At 33.1% G+C, this 24,926-nt stretch overlaps 2 protein-coding genes across 2 annotated transcripts in view; one reads left to right on the top strand and one right to left on the bottom strand.

Moving 5' to 3' along the window:
- LOC134843588 (single-stranded DNA-binding protein 2-like) overlaps nucleotides 1–24,926 on the top strand; it is a 243,455-nt gene that overhangs the window by 83,743 nt on the left and 134,786 nt on the right. The window lies entirely within an intron of this gene.
- LOC134843590 (uncharacterized) overlaps nucleotides 1–24,926 on the bottom strand; it is a 58,365-nt gene extending 33,439 nt beyond the window's left edge. Inside the window, exon 1 of the mRNA XM_063859736.1 lies at nucleotides 24,567–24,926. Coding sequence (XP_063715806.1) covers nucleotides 24,567–24,732 — 166 coding nt within the window. The 5' untranslated portion in view covers nucleotides 24,733–24,926. The remainder of the gene's footprint in view (nucleotides 1–24,566) is intronic.

Here is a 24,926-nt window from a genome sequence, read left to right as displayed (position 1 = left end):
AGGTTTGGATTGAGTTACATATATATTTCTATATGAAATAAAATAAACGATTACAACTATACTCAAACATACATACCCACTAAACATATAAAGCTGCATACTTGTAAACTTAAGAAACATAAACACATTTTCATAAGTTGCAAACTTAAATGCAAACTCACAAAAAATAGTCATAGGTATTTTATTACATACATACGTTTATTCATACACATTTAAAGACTTACATAAAGTTATTCATACAAACTTACATACAAAAATAATGACATACACACTTACTGAGTACAAACATACATACATGCATACATATGCACAAACTTACATAAACACATACATACAAACATACTTACATACATGCATGCATACATAGATACATACAAACGTACTTACATATATACATACAAACCTAAAGTTACTTGGAGACATTCAAACAACCATACGCACAAAATTACATACAAATATGCAAAAATACTTCCATACATACAAACATTCAAAATGAAGTCTTAGATAAAGGTATGAATACAAACGTACATAGTCTTATACAGAAGAAGAATGCAAATAAACTACCATAGATACATAAGTTTTACATACTTGCTTACATACTTTTAAACGTGCAATCAATTATACGAGAAGTGCTTACACATATGCAAAGATTTTGACTTAATCTTTCGGCTGACCTTTAAAATAGAACCCAATTTAAACACACAAACCAGCTTACATTCACTTCACACTTTCAAGGCAAATATATACACATTCAGACAAAGAGTGGATGTGGACAAATACAACACATTCATGCAATACAGACCGGCATTCATACGTCTTTACATACAATCATATAAACGTGTCTTTCATACTCATATACGAAAATACATAGATAATTGCCGACAAACAGACATGGATCGTACTTTAAAAGCATGCAACGACTCATGTGTACACACTTTCCTTTTAAACAGACATAAAACTTCAATCATAAATTTGTACAATTTGCAAACAAGCAAATTTTTAAATGATTTTAAACTGAAAAACACACATTGATACAAAATAATTGCTGGTCTTCATTCACTCAATCAAGCGGACATGCAGTCAAAAATTCTTCTGACATAAAAACATACAAATATACATAACTGCTAAATACTCAATTGAATACACACAACTAGTATGTAGATACATGATTGATGACATTTATACATGCAAAAAGTATTACACTTTTTTATAGATACATAGTTTACATAAATAGACACACACGCAACTTTTGCTTACACACATGCATACATTTTAATTAATAGTTCTGCTGACCTTTATAATACAACCACATGTAAACACACAAACCAACTTACTTTCACTTCACACTTTCAAGACAAATATAACAAACATGCAGACAAAACGAATCACGCATTACAGACTGGAATTCATACGTCTCTACATACAATCAAATAAACGTGCCTTTCATACTCATATATGAATATGAATAAGTACTTGCCTAAAAACATACACTGATACAAAATATTTGCTTGAATTCATTTACTCAATCAAGCGGACATGCAGTCAAGAAATCTTACTTACATGAAAACATACAAATTTACACAACTTCTAAATAATCAAATGAATAGTAAATGGTATAACATATAATAGAATACAAATAGTAGAATATAGTATAACAAATAGTAGAATTCACATAAATGAATATAACATGATAAATTACCTTTATACAAGCAAAAAGTTGTACACTTTTACATTTATTTATACAGTTTACATAAATACACACATACGCAAAGCATATGTGCGTACATACATACTATCCATATAGTATCTTGTCAAACCTTCACGAAAATCTAGAAACATTAGTTATTCTTCTAGTTACAATTGTTTTGGTTTACAAGCGCGTAAGGAAAAAAATTGTACTCATACATACAAACCCACCAACTTGCATACATACACGCATACACAAAAGATATTAACTTGGATTTGCTTATCAACACAAATACTCACACAAAAATATAATCATTACGTTTTACATATAGATATATTCAAATACAGTCAAAGTCGCAAGCAGAGATTTGCAAAGAAATGCCATCTTTCTTGAAAAATAAAAAAATAAAAAATGGTGATGAACCATTTTTAAATTTTTCTGTTGATCTCCCAAACGAATTTTCCAACGGTATCGAAGTTCTACTCAAATATGACCAGTGAGTCATGAGAAGCATTTTTAGTGGTCAGAAGAAAAAACCAAGGCTTACTAACTTGCATTGGACGGGAAAACGTCAAAACAAATTGTTGAAAATTTTTTGATCGACGGTCCGAATAGAGTTTTTTGACACATCAAAAACTGCTCTCGAGTTATTATTTAGTTTTGTATAGAAAATTTAGGACAGTGGAAGTTTTGGTTCGAAACAAAAATTTTAGTCATTGTTTTGAGATTTATAATCTATTTAGAAAATTTAGTTTTTTCATTCATTTGTTGGTTCTGTAGATTGATATATCTTCAGTTGAATATTAGGCTGAAGGTTTAACCGAAGACCAAGTTACAAAAAATTTGTTGACCGAAAAATTGTATTTAGTTCTGAAAAAGCTATTTAACATAGATTCAACAGTTCTTTTTTCATCTTTAACCCCCGTATTTATGCAATATCGATCGTTTGAGTTACAGTATCTTAGAAAGTAATCTTTTAACTATGATAAAACTAACGGTAAAAGGTATGTTTTAGAGAAAACAAAAGTTGTTCTAAGCTGATGTTCAGCTCATTTTTTCAGTAATAAAGAAAACTTTCAGTAATTTTTTAAATTTGTGCAAAATAAACAACCCAATCTTCTTTTGCGATTTTGAATTTTTTGATGTACAATTCAGAAATACGTGCATCTATTTTTTTTGTTTGAGATGAATGTTGCTGTGTATGAGTGTTTTTGAAATAGAATTTGTTTTGTTTGTTTAAGGTTTTGTTAAGGAACGCCTGTAACAGAATCCTACTCTATGTTGATAATCTTGCAACACGTTGGTCTTACTGTTGTGGTCATATCAATTTTGCTTAAAATTTAATATGTTAAACAAGGCTAGAACTTATATACATGCCCTTCATTAGCAGGTTTTAATTTTTTTTTCAGTTTGCCTAAGTTTTGTTGATCTTTGATAAATCAGATGATTGCACGTTTGCCCAAAATGCGCACATAAGCTGCTGTTGTTCACTTAAATGCAATCAATGTTCGTAAAGTTTTGCCACATAGACTTTCAAAAAATTGTACTCAGTTATCTATCTCTCAAATTAATATTTTAAAAATTAATATTTTTCAGTAATAAAGAAAACTTTCAGTAATTTTTTAAATTTGTGCAAAATAAACAACCCAATCTTCTTTTGCGATTTTGAATTTTTTGATGTACAATTCAGAAATACGTGCATCTATTTTTTTTTGTTTGAGATGAATGTTGCTGTGTATGAGTGTTTTTGAAATAGAATTTGTTTTGTTTGTTTAAGGTTTTGTTAAGGAACGCCTGTAACAGAATCCTACTCTATGTTGATAATCTTGCAACACGTTGGTCTTACTGTTGTGGTCATATCAATTTTGCTTAAAATTTAATATGTTAAACAAGGCTAGAACTTATATACATGCCCTTCATTAGCAGGTTTTAATTTTTTTTTCAGTTTGCCTAAGTTTTCTTGATCTTTGATAAATCAGATGATTGCACGTTTGCCCAAAATGCGCACATAAGCTGCTGTTGTTCACTTAAATGCAATCAATGTTCGTAAAGTTTTGCCGCATAGACTTTCAAAAAATTGTACTCAGTTATCTATCTCTCAAATTAATATTTTAAAAATTCGTTGGATAATCCTTAAACGTTTCTGTTCCAATCTTGCCTAGCTTCATTCGGTAATACAGCATTTTTATTGTTGGGCTGATAGTTAAGCCGTACCGACTACACCAGTGAGAGGCGTTGCTCGTCGCTACACTCCTCAGAACACCTCTCACTGGTGTAGTCGGTACGGCTTAACTATCAGCCCAACATTAAAAACGCTGTATTACCGAATGAAGCTAGGCAAGATTGGAACAGAAACGTTTAAGGATTATCCAACGAATTTTAAAAATATAATAATTTGATAGATAGATAACTGAGTACAATTTTTTGAAAGTATATGTGGCAAAACTTCACGAACATTGATTGCATTTAAGTGAACAACAGCAGCTTAGGTGCGCATTTTGGGCGAACGTGCAATCATCTGATTTATCAAAGATCAACAAAACTTAGGCAAACTGAAAAAAAAATTAAAAGCTGCTAATGAAGGGCATGTATATAAGTTCTAGCCTTGTTTAAAATATTAAATTTTAAGCAAAATTGATATGACCACAACAGTAAAACCAACGTGTTGCAAGATTATCAACATAGAGTAGGATTCTGTTACAGGCGTTCCTTAACAAAACCTTAAACAAACAAAACAAATTCTATCTCAAAAACACTCATACACAGCAACATTCATCTCAAACAAAAAAAATAGATGCACGTATTTCTGAATTGTACATGTTGTGAAACATTTAAAATTAATGTTGACGTGACACAAACAAGACTTTTCATGACAAAACAGGACTTAAGTCTAGTTCATTTTGAGTTTTTTCATTCATACAAAGATAAACAAACCCATACAGGCGTCAGCCCGAAATTGAGTTGCAAAAATTATACAAACTTAGACACTTACATACCCGCATACTTCATATATAAATAAACATTCGTTTTTTCACACTATATATGAAATACCTAGTGAGAATTATTTAGAAAATCTGAAACAGAAATTTAAATGATCTTAGTTATTCGCTTTATTACTAATTAAAATTGCTCATATTAGGTTAGTTAGGTTAAGAAATGAAAGATAAGTTTTGGAAAACCATATCACACACTATATGTCTATGAAGGCATAGAAATACGTTTTAATGTAGTATCTGGTAAATTTTTAGTATGTGGTGAACTATTCAGAAATCAAGAGCAGCAAAAAAATTTGGAATGAATTGTTTTTCTACTTAAAGTGACACTTCTGATGGCATAGTTTTGATCACATAAGTGAATTTATACATACGAATCATTATATACAAATGTATGTAACCACAAACATACAAAGTAGACGTTAATCGTGCTTATTTTACAATTAAAAACTGATCACTACACGCACTAATTTTACGTATTCAAACCTGATTGATAATCTGTACCCACTACGCATCTGGTAAAATAATCTAGAATAATGAAGATAAGTAAAGAGAAGAATTTGGGTTGATTTTCACATCGAATTTTTTCCAATAACAATAATTATTTATCCTAAATTGATTCGAAAACTTTTTAGAACAACATGCTTGTACATCTTTTCTGATATAACATTTCCAATACAAGCAAACCGTATAGCATTTAAATATCGAACATGCAATGCACAGTTTACACATAATTATGTTTTTTTGCAGTATCTGGTTGAATATAGTACAGATACAACACCTAGTAAAATGTTCTAGAGGTTCTTCACTAATCTGGAAATAAAGCTACATTGAGTTTGATTTTTGGCTTTACTTTTAGCTATTGTTACTCTTCTGAACATATATACAGAAAAATTAACAATTACACATACCGATAAACACGCGTAAAAATTCAAACACGGACATATATACATAAACTCTAGTTTATTTGAGCCATTCGTTTATCAGCCAGTGATAGATCATACACAGCAAGGTCATATTGGAAAAGTTTTCCAGCAGATAAACAAATTCCGGTAAGACTAAATCACGTTGAAATGTAAACGGTTTCTTTTTGAAAATCTTTTTGGTTGAGGAGTGACATCTATACCTAATCATAAATCTCAATCGAACATGGGGAAACCTATATGTTCATTTCAGATTAGCCGCTGAATACAAGATATGAATGTGAGCCCAAAACAATGCTGTGTTTTCTTCTTGTCCAAAACTGTTCAATTTGAAGAAGAGAAAAAGAGTCGATAAAATTACTATCAAAAGTTAGAAAAGATGTGCTCTTGATTATACAAAACAAAGTCTTTATCAGCTATTTCATTTCCAATTCTTGATAAGACTTGTTCTATTTTTAGCACATAAACAACGCCTCTGCAGGCGCCTGCTTTCATCATTTGATTCATAATTTTACCCGTTTCAATTCACTTTTTGCTCTCCGTTACCGCAAAATTTTATGAAACTTTATGTGTAAGTTTTGACTGATTCCGCTCAAGAACGTACAGTTTGTGACAAGACTGCTCACGAAGATTTTCTTTCCTTATTAGACAACAATAAATTCAAATAATGATAATTGGATCACACTTAATCACATATTTTCCATTATGTTATCTAATTCCATTTATATCTTTTGAAATTAAGGTTTAAAAGGCCATGCGAAAAGATGATTTTTTGATCATCGGAGTTTATATCATCGATTCAGCGCAAATAGCCAAAGTTAAGCTAATCAAAGATCTAGATTTACTCATCTCCTTATGAGTGCATTCCTCTTTCGTAGAGTCATATTGGATCTTCCCAGGAAGTCGAGAGGCCCAAGTCGGCCTGGAAATTGAGCCATCAGCTTCACCTTGTTAATCTCGTTGCAGAAATCAGTCTAACAAAGAGCCCTTGGAGCAGTCGGCAGACAACCGATATTATGCAACGAATGTAAACGCCAGTTGCTCGCAAAATACAAGAAAAAGGATCGGAACGCATCAATCTCTGTTATACGTGGTGTCAATTGAAAAGTTTTCAGTCTGTTTTGTGTTTTTTGCTGCTTTTTTCAAATAGTTATTTTACTAATGTTTAGCTGTTTGTTTTGTAATCTAAATTAAATAAAAACAAAAAGAACAATTTTTTTTGCTCTTAATTCTTTAAAATTAAAAAAAAATCTGTGTTTCAATTAGAATCATGTCTCAAAAAACAGTCGTTCAAGAAAATTCAAATTCATAAAACAAGATTGAGTTGTTTATTTTGAACAAATTCAAAATTTTTTGAAAGTTTTCTTTAATACTGAAAAAATGAGTTAAACCAGCTTAGAACAACTTTTGTTTTCTCTAAAACATACCTTTTACCGTTAGTTTTATCATAGTTAAAAGATTACTTTCTAAGATACTGTAACTCAAACGATCGATATTGCATAAATACGGGGGTTAAAGATGAAAAAAGAACAGTTGAATCTATGTTAAATAGCTTTTTCAGAACTAAATACAATTTTTCGGTCAACAAATCTTTTGATGGCTTAGCGAGAAAACAACATAATGTGCAACTCTAGTCAATGTAACTCGGTCTACGGTTAAACCTGCAGCCTAATATTCAACTGAAGATATATCAATCTACAGAACCAACAAAAGAATGAAAAAACTAAATTTTCTAAATAGATTATAAATCTCAAAACAATGACTAAAATTTTTGTTTCGAACCAAAAACTTCCACTGTCTTAAATTTTCTATACAAAACGAAATAATTACTTGAGAGCAGTTTTCGATGTGTCAAAAAACTCTATTCGGACCGTCGATCAAAAAATTTTCAACAATTTGTTTTGACGTTTTCCCGTCCAATGCAAGTTAGTAAGCCTTGATTTTTTCTTCTGACCACTAAAAATGCTTCTCATGACTCACTAGTCATATTTGAGTAGAAGTTTGATACCGTTGGAAAATTCGTTTGGGAGATCAACAGAAAAATTAAAAAATTGTTCATCACCATTTTTTTTTTTTTTAAAGATGAAAGCTGGCATTTCTTGGCTGAAAGATGGCATTTCTTTACAAATCTCTGCTTGCGACTTTGACTGTATTTGAATATATCTATATGTAAAACGTAATGATTATATTTTTGTGTGAGTATTTGTGTTTATAAGCAAATCCAAGTGAATATCTTTTGTGTATGCGTGTATGTATGCAAGTTGATGTGTTTGTATGTATGAGTACAATTTTTTTCCTTACGCGCTTGTAAACCAAATTAATTGTAACTAGAAGAATACTAAGGTTTCTAGATTTTCGTGAAGGTTTGACAAGATACTATATGCATAGTATATATGTACGCACATATGCTTTGCGTATGTGTGTATTTATGTAAACTGTATAAATATATGTAAAAGTGTACAACTTTTTGCTTGTATAAAGGTAATTTATCATGTTATATTCATTTGTATGTATTCTATTACTTGTTATACTATATTCTACTATTTGTATTCTTTTATATGTTATACTATTTATGTGTATTCATTTGATTATTTAGAAGTTGTGTAAATTTGTATGTTTTCATGTAAGTGAGATTTCTCGACTGCATGTCCGCTTGATTGAGTGAATGAATTCAAGCAAATATTTTGTATCAGTGTATGTTTTTAGGCAAGTACTTATGCATATTCATATATGAGTTTGAAAGGCACGTTTATTTGATTGTATGTAGAGACGTATGAATTCCAGTCTGTAATGCGTGATTCGTTTTGTCTGAATGTTTGTATATATTTGTCTTGAAATTGTGAAGTGAATGTAAGTTGGTTTTTGTGTTTACATGTGGTTGTATTTTAAAGGTCAGCAGAACTAATAAAATGTATGCATGTGTGTAAGCAAAAGTTGCGTGTGTGTATATTTATGTAAACTATGTATCTATAAAAAAGTGTAATACTTTTTGCATGTATAAATGTCATCAATCATGTATCTACATACTAGTTGTGTGTATTCAATTGAGTATTTAGCAGTTATGTATATTTGTATGTTTTTATGTAAGAAGAACTTTTGACTGCATGTCCGCTTGATTGAGTGAATGAAGACCAGCAATTATTTTGTATCAATGTGTGTTTTTCAGTTTAAAATCATTTAAAAATTTGCTTGTTTGCAAATTGTACAAATTTATGATTGAAGTTTTATGTCTGTTTAAAAGGAGAGTGTGTACACATGAGTCGTTGCATGCTTTTAAAGTACGATCCATGTCTGTTTGTCGGCAATTATCTATGTTTTTTCGTATATGAGTATGAAAGACACGTTTATATGATTGCATGTAAAAACGTATGAATGCCGATCTGTATTGCCTGAATGTGTTGTATTTGTCCACATTCACTCTTTTGTCTGAATGTGTATATATTTGTCTTGAAAGTGTGAAGTGAATGTAAGCTGGTTTGTGTGTTTAAATTGGTCAGCCGAAAGAATAAGTCAAAATCTTTGCATGTGTGTAAGCACTTCTCGTATAATTGATTGCAGGTTTAAAAGTATGTAAGCAAGTATGTAAAATTTATGTATCTATGGTAGTTTATTTGCATTCTTCTTCTGTATAAGACTATGTACGTTTGTATTCATACCTTTATCTAAGACTTCATTTTGAATGTTTGTATGTATGGAAGTATTTTTGCATATTTGTATGTAATTTTGTGCGTATGGTTGTTTGAATGTCTCCAAGTAACTTTAGGTTTGTATGTATATATGTAAGTACGTTTGTATGTATCTATGTATGCATGCATGTATGTAAGTATGTTTGTATGTATGTGTTTATGTAAGTTTGTGCATATGTATGCATGTATGTATGTTTGTACTCAGTAAGTGTGTATGTCATTATTTTTGTATGTAAGTTTGTATGAATAACTTTATGTAAGTCTTTAAATGTGTATGAATAAACGTATGTATGTAATAAAATACCTATGACTATTTTTTGTGAGTTTGCATTTAAGTTTGCAACTTATGAAAATGTGTTTATGTTTCTTAAGTTTACAAGTATGCAGCTTTATATGTTTAGTGGGTATGTATGTTTGAGTATAGTTGTAATCGTTTATTTTATTTCATATAGAAATATATATGTAACTCAATCCAAACCTTTCTTATCTTTCTTCTTAAGTTTCTCGAATATTCTAGAATAATCAACCAGACACTATATTGATAGTTTGTTTCATTTTCTTGATTTGCAAAACAATTTGATAATTGTTTTTAAAAAACTTTCCTCGAAATATTTGATCCTCCAGATATCCTCATTATGAACAATTTTTTTTGAAAAAGTGGCATATGCTGCATTGATAATTTCAATTTATCTGCAGTCAATGATTATAAAAAATGTTTGAAAATTGTAACAGAAAAATCAATTTTCAAGTTTTCACAAAAAATTGTCGATGGAAGCATCAAACAACAAGTCCAATTGGAGACAGCATGGAGTCGAAAGTGTTTAATGAACTGTTGCTCATAGAGATAAAAAATAAGAAAACAAAATTATTAGAAAAAAATTATCGTTTATTGAGGAAAATGATTGATCGTGCAGACGAACGCGATCGATAGAAGAATGGTTGAAAATGACATGCGGCTGGTAGAGCTGAAGACGGTAAGCGAGCAAAGTCTGAGTGACAGGTACTGTATATTTGAAGGATGATTGATCAATCTCTAAAAACCACAAATTTTTAATGGTTTTCATTTGAAAAATCATAATTTTGAATCAAACTTATAAACCCACAGAAGTGAAGCAATTGTGTAATCAGATAAACAGTCAGTACAACTTTTTTAAATTCAAGATTTTTTTTAGTCGATAGAGCATTTTTTGAAATAGCTCAAAATGCTTACGCCTTTTGTCTTTGAAATAAATAGCAAGTCTTTCTGCATTGAGGCTCAAAAATTTAATTCCTCAAAGTAAAAATGTCCAACAAATTCTATTCTGGCAAATCAAACATATCTTTCTTAGTCGTTCCAGCTTAAGATAACACAACATAATTGACGTTCATCAAAATGCATTGAAACCACAAAATGGCACACAAGTTTTCGGAAACTGCTGTAGCCAAATTGGTGTGAGAGCGTTGCTTAGTGTGAAAAAGCTATCGTCCTGACAGAATCCGAAGTTTCAGGTAGAGTGTTGATCATAAGGCTTGATTTTTTGTCTTACTATTTCAAACAACTAACGGCTTTTCGAAGACAAGTCCTTTTAAAAGAGAAGACAAATATCGATGCAAAATTGAGAAGAAATATCATGATGCGAACTGTTTGGATCCTGCTAGTGATCAGAACATGAATGTGAAAGCTTGAATCATCTCAGACATATATTGAAAGGAAGGTTGATCTCTCAATAACACAATTAGTTGTAGATGAGTAATCAATTATTTTGGTCAAAAAGCCACCGTATTTTGAGATGAAATAGCGTAATCATGGAAACATTCAAAAGATCAGATTTATATTAAAAAACTCAAAATTTAATTTGTTGAGCAGAGGGTTAATCAATGATAAAAACTGATAGCGCTTCAAACTTTTGAATAGAAAGCTCTTGCTAAAACCAATTTGAACTTAATTAGAAGATACTGAGAACAGTTGACCAGATTGTAGTATCAAATAAAAAGTTATTTATTTGCATATTCTTTTAATGGAAAAATCAAAAAACTTGGATGCTCAAATTATAACTCCGAATTCATATCAAGTTTTGAGTCTGTATCCATAACTTGTCTTAGCTTGTGTTCAGTCTTTGCCGATTGAATTTGCTCTAATTTGAATATCTGCTTTCCTTAAAAGTCGCAAATAAGTTTTCACCTGCTTTATTCGATGGTCACTCTGTTCTGTCGTATATATTGGCACACAAATAACAGTTTTCTCCCAGTTTCTAGGTCCGCTTTGATGAATATTCTCAAAAAATCTGTTAGCACAAAACGTTAATAGGAAATACTTAACGTTTTCTAGAAGCCCCGAAAATTCTTTCCTTTTTAAAGTGGTATATGCAAGTCTTAGAAATGGCTGCAGCAAAATTAATGGGCAATTTTGGCTTGCATCAATGTTCTCGTTTTTCAAGATCTTTACCCACTTCAACTTATTAGCTCTTTCAAACTTTCAATAAAATCAAAGCTTTTGTCATAGATTTCAGACGTTTTTTCAGTCTTCTGTAGACACGGAAAATGGAAATGTAGAAATTTTCAAGCCAATTTCCTTATTTTAGAGTTCTCAGTGTTTCGTAATTTTTCTTTGTTTTTACCTTCATTTGGCTTAAAGCAAAATTTCATTCTTATTTCGGCCAAATTGATCATTTATTTTTGCCTAAATAGAGGTGGCGGCCGCCGTACTTGACGAATTTTCCTTTCTTCGAGATTCAGCAATAAAACATGCATTTTTGAAGGAGATCGTTCACCGCAGCCAACAGTTAAGCTACGCTGCCAAAATCTTGGCTTTCCTATATACCATATAGTTTGGTTGCATATAATAGGTATATAACGTCATTTTACATGTAAACAAGCCAATAACCCCAAACTCTAGAAGGGAAAACATGCACCAACCAAAACTTAATTCCTTTCCCGTTTCCATAAAGTGGCTGGAAAATTACCAATTTTAACCCCCCTTAAAACATGCATGCCCGAAAAAGTAGGGGCTTTAACTCCTTTGGGGGTTAAAAGTGGCAAGTACAACGGCACATCGAAAAAAAGGGGGGTTAAAAGTGGTCATTTTCCTAGCCACTTTTACTATACTACTAAAATGCAATAACAAAAACCTTATTAAATGAATGCATTCAAAAACTGATTGTTAATGTATCGTTTTTCTTAATGTATCGAAAAAATTGAAAAATGTGATGGATGTACTTTGGTACATTAAGCGGACAAAACTATCGTGTATGCTTGCTTCATTTCAATTTTCAAAGGACGCTTCAAATCAATTTAAAAAATCCTTGCAATCAACTGAATTTAAATGTATTAAAATGAAATTTATATTTTTTGACAAGCAGTTTACAGAAATCGATCTACTTATTTTATATGATTCATGTAAAAAAAATTGATTGCAAATATGTCGCTAGAATTTTTCATTCTAATCTTTTGTTTCGAGCTCAAGTAAAAAAGTTTTTTTTGAGAAAATGGCCAACAAAAAAATGCAACCAAAATTATTGCGGGTAATTATTGTCCATTTTTTCAAAAAATTGCCCTTTTTCTCAAAAAAAACTGTTTACTTGAGCTCGAAACAAAAGAATACTTTTATCCCAGTTAGGCTATTCAAAATTTTTACAGAAAGTTTTTGCCAGTCTAATGTTGTCTCTAGAGAATCTTGAGAAGCAGTTGAACTCAAATCTAATTTTTTCCACCAATACCCGGCAACCATATTTCAACTGCTTCTCTACAAATTGTTTTTCTTTGACGTCGATTAGTTAAAAATTTGTGCCGGTAAAATAACGAATACTTCACCATTCAAAAACTTTTCGAAAAAGCTGTTTTTGCTGGTAGATTTGTAACTATGTTTTTGATGATGACTGATGTTTTTGATGATGACAACCTTTAATCACACTGTTATTTGAACTAAAAAAATTTATACACTTACTGTATTGATGCTGCAGGTACTTTGTACTGTAATTCAAGAGTTCTGTCTTCTTCTTTCTCTAGCCCCCAGCACAATAACAAAGAATTATGTTCCCTCCAAGCTGTGACTTTGCTATTTTGGGGGAAATATAATCTACAGGGGCTAAACCTTGGAAACAACTATGCGTTTTTTGTTTTGCTCTTAGATTTTTTGTTTTTCTAAAAGGTTTTGATGCCTTTCGCTTCAGGTACTGTTCTGATTTCAAATTGAAACAGAAACATGAATTATTTTATTGTGCTCACAAAGTGCGATGCCGCCGCCACCACATAAAAAATACGTTTTTATCCCTTGCAAACAACATTCTCTTCAACCAACAACATTCTCTTCAACCACCCCAACCCCTCTCCATAAAAAAAATAACCATTCTCAGTCATAATATTTCCAAATCCAACCTTTAGAATAAAAATTGAGTCAAAAGGCAACTTGCAGTAAATTCATACTATCTTCTTTTCTAATTAAATATTTCTCAGCGAGTTTTAGGTTTACTTTCTAAGATAGAAAGTAGAAAGGACCCTAATTTCCTAGCAAGCGTTTTGTCCGACGTACATAGTATTGCTAGCGTAATAAATTGGTGCGACCAGTGAGGCACACCTTCTAAAAAATTGCTAAAATTGCTAAAATCTCAAAAAAAGATAAAAAAACAAAGAATCCAATTCTCAAACTGGAGAATTGTTGAAGTTTTTCTTAAAAATAAAGAGAATTAACAAACTTCCAAATCGGAAATTTAAGTTTTCTAAGCAAACTTATAAACTTTTCTATCTTTCTTCTTTTAACTTTTAGATTTTAAGTTAAATATAATATGGCCGATACCCCAATATCCCATCCCAACTTGTCTTTAATGACATTTTCGGGAAACGACCCGAACCAAAACGCTACAGCTTTAGCGCTTTTTTTGTTTTTTTTCTCGGTTCGACTTAGTCCCAGGTCCAGAAGAAATAAAACAATGCTTTACATAGCCAGGTGAAAATACAGCACGCTCCGGCAATGAGTCCGATCTCCCACGAATAGTGTCGATTTCGGATAATTTCATATGCCTCAATGTAAGGAAAACCTTTGACTTGGCTCTGCCTGTTTCGATACATCACAGGAAGCCGCCTCTCACCGTCGGCACATTTGATGCCGCCTTCCATTGCTATTTTGTACTCTACATCTTGAATGGTTCTCTTCAGTTCGATGTCACAGAAGAAAGGTTTCTGGTCGAATTGCACCATCAAGCTATGGAAGGTGCCATCCCAAAACGGTCTTTCGTCAATATCGTCAAAATTGTTTCCCGAAAGGACAATATCCTTCAAATTTGGGAGCCCTGCGAACGTCGCCGCTTCCATGTAGTCGATTTGGTTCTTTGCAAGGTAGATATACTCTAGTTTTTGAAGTCCACAGAAGCTACTTCTTGTCAGTCTGATTAGCTTGTTGTCGGAAAAATCTATCACGCGGCTGTCACATGGTATGTCCCAGTAAGGGATCTCAAAGTATCATTTATTAGAGCAGTCAATCACTTCGTCTGGCCTTCTGCCTCTGAACTGGTCGTACGACTTCGGTGCTCCACGTACAGTTTCCCGGACATGCTTTTTGACCATTAACAACAGTAGCAAAATACACTAACAGTATTGGTGTAACTAATTTTAAAACCACCACCATAATTGATGGTAAGATTCTGGATTTGTATTTTGTACGTTTGAAAGTGATAAAATGATTGCAACTCGTTTAAAAAGTATTTGCGTTTTAAATTTATTTTGTTTGTATGATTCAAATCAACGCGAGTTGATTCTTGAGCGCAAAATGAGGTCTGAAAATAACAAACAAGATTCAGTTTTGAATTGAACCGTTTCGCATTTTTACCGTAAAAACTCGAAGCATTCGCCAACTTAACTTTATGATGAATTGACGCATATATGCTCTGCATGTGACTTTAATTTCTAGTCAGTTAGAGGCAAACTCAACATAGTTGTTTTTCATTTTACAGAACCAGACACCATCGTCGCCAAAATAAAGGACCAAACTGCCTAAAGGCCATCAACTATAATATACTGAAAGAAATTTTCTAGAACAAAAAAAATGTGAATTTGTTCACCACAAGCAGTTTTTTTTTGTTTCTCAGTACTTCCACATTTTGTGCTGATGAATGTGGTGGGCGTGTGAGCTTCTATCTGTTCTCCCGTTATTCCCCCATACATCCACTCCATAGGATCCTTCCTGTGCAAAGTGAGCACGCTCCAGTGCGAACTGGTTGCACACTGCACTACATACACACTCCTTATTGCTGTGGGTTTAGATGGTAATGTACAGTGCACTTTCCAGGAGGTGATGATCTCACCCTGCTCAGTGACGCACTTCTTCATGATAACACTGGATCCAACTTTGCGCTGGATCATCAAAAATTTTCTAAGATTTAGGCTAAAACATGGCTGATACACTTATTACGGGCCAAGATGATCGACTTGATTGAACTTTTTTTTCGAAACGATTTTTGCGACTGAAAATTTTAACACGAGCAAAAATAGAATGGAGAAAGACCTGCGTCGAAATGTTGCATTAATCAACAATCAGTCATCGCGTCTTGTTAAACACAAGCTAGAAAATTTAGAGGGGCCCTTTAAATGTTGAAGACCTGAAAGCTTATGCGGTAAGAAATAGGTAAATTTTGTGAACTTCTTGAGACATTTTAAGCGCAGCAATTTTGAAACAGAATCGATGCAAAAACGTATCTTTTGCCTACTAATTATTCTTATAATTACTTTCAGGCAAAGCATCTAAAAAAGTCATATGTGAGGCATCCATTGTAAACATTTCAATTTGTTGGTTAGTTGATAGTCGAGAACGTCAAAGCATGCCAATATTTTTTCGATGAAATCAAAAAATAACCACTTTTATATGATCATGAAGTGTCAAATATAATGGGTAATTATTTTGGATGTTTGAAGTAAGTCTCTCTAAACGTGACAAACAATCGATTACAAATTTCATTGATTTTTAATCGTTGAATTGGATTTTAATTGATTATGATAAAGTGGTCCAAGTTTGTCACAATAATAACGCTTGCGATTAACAAAAGCGTTATCGATTATATAAACAACATTCTCAGACAACATTATTTAGACAACATTACTCATAAAAATTTGGTGCGGCCAAAAATGCATCCTAAACTAGTTCCAAAACAATCTATCTTAAGAAGATAATTAATCACAGTTTAACTTACTTTTACCTTATAAAATTTTTCAGGTGACGTTATTGTATCTAGTTTTATCATAGAAGTCTTTGACCATCGACCTATAAGAGCTTTAGAAATTTTAGAATTAATTAGTCAAATTGACTACGAATCTCATATAGGAACCAAATTGGACTATATGCTTTTCAATAGCTTCTACATGCTTAGAACGGCCGAATTAGCCCGTCTACAAAAACAATGTGAGCTAAAACGCTCCTCAATCTTAAATAATTTAATGCTTTCTTTTGAAAACCCACGTTTGGCTGGCTAAATTCTAACTCAGAACCGCTCTATGTTCTTAGAGACCAATGGCAACATTTTCTGGCTCTACCATTGTCCGAATTTTTATTCACCTTTGCAATTAATGGATCAATGTTATAATCGCATTCACATTATGTATGAGGAAAATATTCGATTTGTCGATCCATTTACGCGACAAACTTTTCAGTCGGCAGATCTACAAGAATGTTCTGGATGTTGATGATGATAAGTCCTGGCTTGAACTAACACCCCAAATCACAAGGGTTACAGGACCATATCTCTTTAAACCAAAAGAGATAAATCAACAGATTAATCATTCTTTAGCCTTTAGTCAAGGGGCTTCAATTTACACTTATGCTCAAATGCAAAAAATTTGGATTATGATTTCCGATAATTCAGAGATGAAAGGAAAACTGCAAAAAGTATCCAGGTTCTTTCTAAACGCTCAAGAATTTCTTTTCACAGACTCAAATAACCCACTAGGCTCTTCTCAAACAATATATTTGGACTATCTCATCTCTCCAAACTTTCGGGAAAACAAAATTGTCTAGTATTCATAATGAAAGCTATGCATATTCACAAAATCACCGGTCGCTCACTACATTTTGGCAAAATATTGCTTGCGCCTCATATAATATACTTTTCACTTCTATTCTGACCTTGATTTTCACTCAGGATCAACAAACTGTAAAATTAGAAGAAGAATGTGATCAAAAAATACAAGCCCCTCGTTTGGAGGAAATTGATAAAATCAACCAGGATCGCATGTATCCTCACATCCAATTAACAAGTTTTGATAGAAGAAATCGACACTTGGATCACCCAACAAACCCAGTCTAATCAAAAAATTCTACTGTTCTAGAATATACCAACAGATTCAACTATGGACGCAACACTTGACGACGACTTGAGAGGTTTTGAGGATCTTCTCTCACTCCTACCACCAACCGATCCACTGGACCCGCAGCTTTCAGCACCAACTCAACAACCAACTGTTTCTACTACTATGACCCAAACTTCAACGCCGACCTCGACACGATCCTTTATTGTACCACTATCTCACACCACTCCAGCCATCCCAATAGCTACAGCATCAAAACCACCACCCCTAAAAGTTTCACCCCCCTGGTTCTTTCGAATTCTCGAATTAAAAAACAAACCCAGATAGTAAGACCATTTAAGATACTAACGGCAACTACGCCGGTATCAGCTTCTCAATATCCAATGACCATTAGGCGACAGCCCATACACCCCACTGAATTAAATACTAAATTACATATTCAGTTAGAAAGGGAACGGTACATAAATTCTAACAGTAATCCCGGCTTCGATATGGATCTCAATTATGCTTTGAATCCGTTAATCAATTGATTTAAATTAGAAGCCTATCACCCATTATAAAAATGTACTCAATAACAATTTCCTTTCTTGAGTATCAAAAAATCTATGTCCAATCAAAATATCTGACTGCAAAATTACATCCCCAGTTGGATGAATATTTTGAGCAAATTCAGCGCAGTCATATATATGAAACCCATCAAATCCGAGAGCTAAAAAGGCAAATCCGAAGTTTGAAAACAAAAAAATCGCCAACTCATAGCCCCGGTTGGAAGGAAAAACATAAAAACATAAAATAGCTACTATTTTGGCTTTTTCCAACAATTTTGATTTTTATAAAAAATAAAAAAAAAATAAAAAAATACACCCTTTTGTATGAACCAATCCTCCCCAAATTACGCATACGGACACCCAATTCACATACTTCAGGACAAAAACGAAAAGGAAACTTCAAGAAAAGAATGTTCAAGGAATGATAATATTAAACTGATCTTCAAACTATTGAGAAACAAATAATTTTGATGTATTTAAATTTGTAATTTGACCTCTTGGTTGAGTAAAATCTATTCGATTTATAAATGTAACTGTTGTATTCATATTCATTCAAGCCTGACTAAAAAATTAGGTCCACAATAACATCTGCTACCGATAATAAAACCAACAACAAACTATTGAACAAACTTCATGAGGTTGAACGAAAATAGCTTTGGTTGGTTAACAATTACCTCGCTTGATTAGCAGGGTAAAATAAAAAGTTTTAGTTTTTTTCCCTCTCCAAATAGGAGGATGGATATGTTCTGATTTCAAATTGAAACAGAAACATGAATTATTTTATTGTGCTCACAAAGTGTGACCCCGCCGCCATCACAAAATAAATATGACTTTATCCCTTTGCAAAAGGAAGGGAAATGCTATTGGAATAATTCGTATAACATTTTAAACATTGAGAAATGAAACGACTATTCTCGTTCAATGCGAATCATAACGATTCTTCTCGTAAAATACGAGCATACGAAAGATTCTTCTCGTGAAATACGAATGCACGAATAGAATTCACGAGAAAATACAAAGTTAAAAAGTAACTTTTCATTTGATACGAAAAAGTGGGAGAATTCCCATCTGAGTATAAATGGTAGCTAAAAACTACGGGATTTCATTCCAACAAGTTTTCTTCTATTACCACCACCTCCCTCTCTAATACTCCAACACAGTTTGAGTTATATCAGGCAGTTTGTGGTATTATTCATTGAAGACCAACATGATCTTCTATGTATTAATGAATATAATGATGACTATACTAAGAGTCCAAAAATTTGCTTACCCATCTGTCTAGTGCTAAACTGCTTTGAGTTAGCTCATAAGCATCCTCTTAGCGGTCATCACGGTGAAACAAAAAAATTGGAAACAATTAAAAGATATTTCAATTGGCCCGGACTCTATAAATGGTTCAACATGCTTCTTCATGATTGCCTAGATGTCAGAAAAATAAGCCTAAACGAAAAGACCTGAATGAAGCTCCCTTACAACAATGAGGACAGTTAGAAACAATTCCAATGAAAACGATCCACATTGATCATAAAGGTCCACTCAGAGCATCAAGTCACGGCAAAAACTTTTGCTTAGTTGTGATAGATGCCTTCTCTAGATATCTTCAAGTATATCCATGCACTCATGCAGACCCTAAAGAAACCATTAAGCTCTTAGAGAAATGCATCAAAACAAATTGGTATTCCACAACAAATTATTCATGATAATGGAAGTGCATTCATGAGTAATGACTTTGCTCATTGTTTCTCTGAGTTTGGAATAACACTGAGACCATGAACTACATACTCGCCTTGGACTAACGGAAAAGTCGAAGTCCAGCATAAACATTTAACCCAGTACTTTCGATTTTCTTGAGTACTTCAGGCTCAAACTGGTCTGAATTAACAAATAAATTTACTTTTGCACAGAACACCGCTATTGATTCAAGTAAAGGTTACACTCCATATGAGATTGTCTTTGGCAAAAAACCTCAGTTTCCTCTTAGCCTTAAACTAGGTTTCTACCGCCACCAAAACAAAAGATGTTCGTCTGATTTTTGCACTGGTCACGAAAATCATGCTCATACCGAGCATAAGTCAAACAATGAGACGATAAATAGATTTCTGAAAAATCAAATATCCGCCGAAATACTGAAAAGGGAAAACAATTTTAAATTTGTTTATACTAACACCTATACCCATTGCCGCCGCATCACTAATAAGGCCCACATGTTCCCAAATCAATTTAAATTAGGACGACTTATAAAAGAAGGCACAAAAATGCTACTAGAAAACAGATCTATGCCACTATTGAAATCTCAAAAGCTTTTGAATTTACGATCTGGACCTTATACCGTAATTGAAAAAATCAGGGAAGTAACGTACGGAATTCAAAATGATTTCAATCACAAAAAAAAATTGTCCACCGCAATCATATTGTTGAATACTTTCCTGAAGAACAACAAATGCCCAAACTATTGCATGAGTGCTCTAGTAACTTATATTCAACTGATTTTTATGATCATATAACAAATCAGAAAATCAACTCTTACAAAAAAACTAAACAGGTTGAAAAATTACAATACCTGTTTTGGCCAGTAGTCAACAGTGGTTATCAGCAAAAGACTGATCATAAACTTACAAATGAGGATCAAAATAAAACCATTGTACATGAACAATTATTGAATTCAGGCAGAGAATCTATGCATCTAAGAACTTTGTTCGATGCGACTGCGATTGACCAAAATCTTATCCAAGACCTATTCGAAGTTCAACTACCTATCCTGTTGATAAGACCCCTAATCCTTCTTTTAGTCAATCTAGTAGTTATGGCCACCGCCGCCTACCTAGCCGCAGTATAAGTCCCAACACTAGTTTTTCAATTGACTTTGGCCGCCGCCACCCCAATACAACATCACAATATAATAATCCCCGTCCTTTTGATTTCTCTTGTTTATCTCAATCATCAGAAAGCTTTACTGATAGAAAAAATATCCCTCATAGCTCTCAGAACACTCGATCCGCACCTGGATCACTTTCCGAATCTAAAAGACCTAAACGGACAAATCGTCCTACAAACTTTTCAATTCCATCTAATTTAATTGGTAAATTTAAAAAGAAATCATAAACACTAGCTATTTTTTCGGCCCAACTTAATATTTTTTTAAATTCTTTTTAATGGCGTTTTTCTCTTTTATAAATCTTTTGTTTGTAATAAAATCAAAAAAACTCCAAAAATAAACATTTTTACAATAAATTTGAAAATAAATTTTTTAAATGTGAGGCTTGATTTCCGTATAGGATTGCATCACTCTCACCGCCGCCAATTTTTCAAACGAGTCTTCTGCGGCCCTACTAAGGCTCCTCACTGCAAACTGCAGCGCTGAATAAGGCCGCCACCAAGCCTGGTAAATTTTATCCAGCATAATATCAGGCTCTATTTTTCTTCTGAAGTCTTCTTCCGTTTCGGGTCTTTCGAAGAAATTTTGCTTGAAACTAAAACAAATATATATATATACCCTTTCTATGTTGTCATCCCACTTAAATAAAAATTTTTATTTTTTTTTCATTTTTTAATTTGGGTGTCTAGTTATAGAAAATTACATCCCACCCAAAGAATAAGGACAAAAAGTCCATCGTCTCCTTTGAGACCACATCGTATCCAATCCATGAGCTCCAGATTTTCTTTGAAAGATATTTGCTCTGCTTTGAGCACAGTTCAATTAATTTTCCCGAATTTAGCACTGGGTAGCTCCAGATGAAGCTCCTGTCCATCCACAGCATCATCTCCATCGGTGTTAGATTCACTCCTTTTTCAACCAGCCCATCGTATATCCTCACCCTCCTTTCAACTTCCTTATCCTCCAGCAAGGCTTCGTATTTGAAGTCCAACTCGTCACGTAGGTTTAAAAAGTTCTACGAGAAATCAACCAGATTATCTTCGAGCTCACGGTTTTTTTTTAAAATAATAAGATGATAGATGAAGTTTAACCAAAAAGCAAATAAATGATGTTTTATGAAGAGATGGTTTTTTTTATTTTTTCCCTCCTCCAATTGGGAAGGGGAATGCAGTTGTTGAAATTTAAAAACAACATAAACGAATATAGTCTTTTCGCTTCTACATCTCAACAAATCGAAAAATGAGTGAAAAACCACGACATTAAACAAGAGTGGAAAAACCATATCATTACAAAATGAACGCCGAAGGAAATACGACTTAAAACGAGTCATCTCCGAAAGACGCCGAATAACAACGGCCAATCAGAGCTTAGATTTGCAAAAAAGCAAAAACGGCCTTAAAAAAACTAACTGATATACAGTTACTTTTATTGTTGCTCAATTCCACATCTTGCATCCTAAACCTCCTCTCTTCAGAAAAATAAATCTGCCAAATTCCTCAACAAAAAGTTAAAATCTAACTCAGATTTCCTATGAAAAAATCCACAAAATGACAAATCTTATTACGCATCCAATTCCGATCCAATTACGCAACAAACTTTTCAGTCGACAGATCTTTTGAATTTTCCGACAAATATTTAAATTTTTTTCAACTAGATGTTGATGATGACAAGTCCTGGATCGAATAAGCACCCCAAATCACAAGGGTTACAGGACCATATCTCTTTAAACCAAAAGAGATAGTTCAACAAATTAAGCATTCTTTAGCCTCTAGTCAAGGTGCTTCAATTTAAACTTATGCTCAAATGCAGAAATTTTGGAATTTGATTTACGATAATTCAGAGATGAAAGGAATACTGCAAAAAGTATCCAAGTCTTTTTACACGCTCAAGAATTTCTTTTCACGGACTCATATAGCCCACTAGGCTCTTCTCAAACAATATACTTGGACTATCTCATCTCTCCAAGCTTTTGGAAAAACGAATATAATACACCCGTATATTCGGGAAAAAACAATACTATTTGGAAAAATGCGGAATAGTCTTCGCCTCTTTTCTCTTTGTGAAATTCATACTAGAATGTCTAGTATTCATAAAAAAAGCTATGCATATTCACAAAATCACCGGTCGCAAAAAGAAGGGAAATGCTATTGGAATAATTCGTATAACGTTTTAAGCATTGAGAAATGAAACGACTATTCTCGTTCAATGCGAATAATAACGATTCCTCTCGTAAAATACGAGCATACGAAAGATTCTTCTCGTGAAATACGAATGCACGAATAGCATTCACGAGAAAATACGAAGTTAAAAAGTAACTTCTCTCTTGATACGAAAAAGTGGGAGAATTCCCATCTGAGTATAAATAGAAGCTAAAAACTACGGGATTTCATTCCAACAATTTTTCTTCTAACACCACCACCTCCCTCTCATTTTTCTCTTCAACCAACAACATTCTCTTCAACCACCCCAACCCTTCTCTCTAAAAAATATAACCATTCTCAGTCATACTATCTCCAAATCCAACCTTTAGAATAAATATTGAGTCAAAAGGCAACTTGCAGTAAATTCATACTATCTAATTTTCTAATAAAATATTTCTCAGCAAAATTTTGATTTACTTTCTAAGATTGAAAGTAGAAAAGACCCTATATTCCTAGCAAGCGTTCTGTCCGACGTACATAGTATTGCTAGCGTAATAGTACATCCGTATTACAAGCATACCATCTCATCTGCCTGACGCAAATTAAGCTGATCGAGACACTCGATGTGCATCTTTATGTAATTGTTGCTACCGTACTTAGCCGTGACTCGCGGAGAAGTCTGCACTGTAGGTCTGTTGCTTACAGATAATTTACTGAGTTTATTTACATAACTTTGTCCATTTCGGTGTCAATGTGAAGATAGGTTAAAAGCAAAATTATAACCAAGTAGCGGATTTATGGGGGGGGGGGTTCTTTCCTTAGTGATTCAACCCCCTGCCGACCCAAAGAATCCCCCCCCCCTATATCCATTGTTGGCTGACTGACCTTAAAATTTTTATAAAGGCGCCTCTGGCGCCAATCTATACGCGTTTTTTAGTAGAATTTTTTAAAATTTGCCTGCGGCGCAGAAAACTTGGTCAAATCGGGGTCTTTAGAGTGATTTCAGAGAGCTCAGAAAATCAATTTGGTCGACTTAAAAATTTTTAAAGCCCTATCAATGTGATTCGGATTCTAAAAAACTTAGAAAAGTCTTTTTAGTGTCAAAAAAATCGCTCCTCTGAATATTTTCGATTTTCAGACTAAATCTGACGAAATTCGCTGAGAGGCTGGCCTCCCAATTCTAACTTTTGAAGAAAAAAACCATTTATTTTTGTATTTAATTTTTACATTTGTCAAAACAGATTTAATTCCTTCTAAAGCTTTTCACAACCGATCAATATTTTTTATAGCTCTGAATAAAATGAAACATATTTCCGCTCTCAGGCGTTTGCAAACTGGCCATAGTTTCTAATAAAATCTTTTTAGAAGTTTTTTTTTCTAGCAATTACAGCCACTGCGCAACTAAGTTAAATATTTTCTTAGGAAGTACATCTGAAAAATCTTGCCCATGAAGTCTTCCAGTCGTGGTTCTATCTTGGGGTTTGCCTTGAGGACGTCATTCTGTTCGCTGGCTATGAACATGAACTCAGCCCCTCCCTTCAGACTGTGCCACTCCTTGTAAGGCTGGCCCCTTCTGGTCAGGGAGAAGTTCTTCAGAGGGTTGCTCCTCATTGTTGTTAAGATAAGTATTGTGCGGGAACTCAAGGCGGATGTTTGAGTAATTTTATGACCGAATTATTTAAATATGTATAACATAGGAGCGGTTCAGAGGTTCAAAAGTGGCATTGCTTTTTTAAATCTGCACCTGTCTGCTTAGCTTTCCAGATAATAATCCTTCACATAATAAATGAATACAAAATACAACT

This window comes from Symsagittifera roscoffensis, chromosome 4 (genome assembly GCF_963678635.1).
Source record: "Symsagittifera roscoffensis chromosome 4, txSymRosc1.1, whole genome shotgun sequence".
Classification (NCBI taxonomy): domain Eukaryota; kingdom Metazoa; phylum Xenacoelomorpha; order Acoela; family Convolutidae; genus Symsagittifera; species Symsagittifera roscoffensis.
Note: the sequence above shows the minus strand (reverse complement) of the source record. Positions and strands in the feature narration are given on the sequence as shown.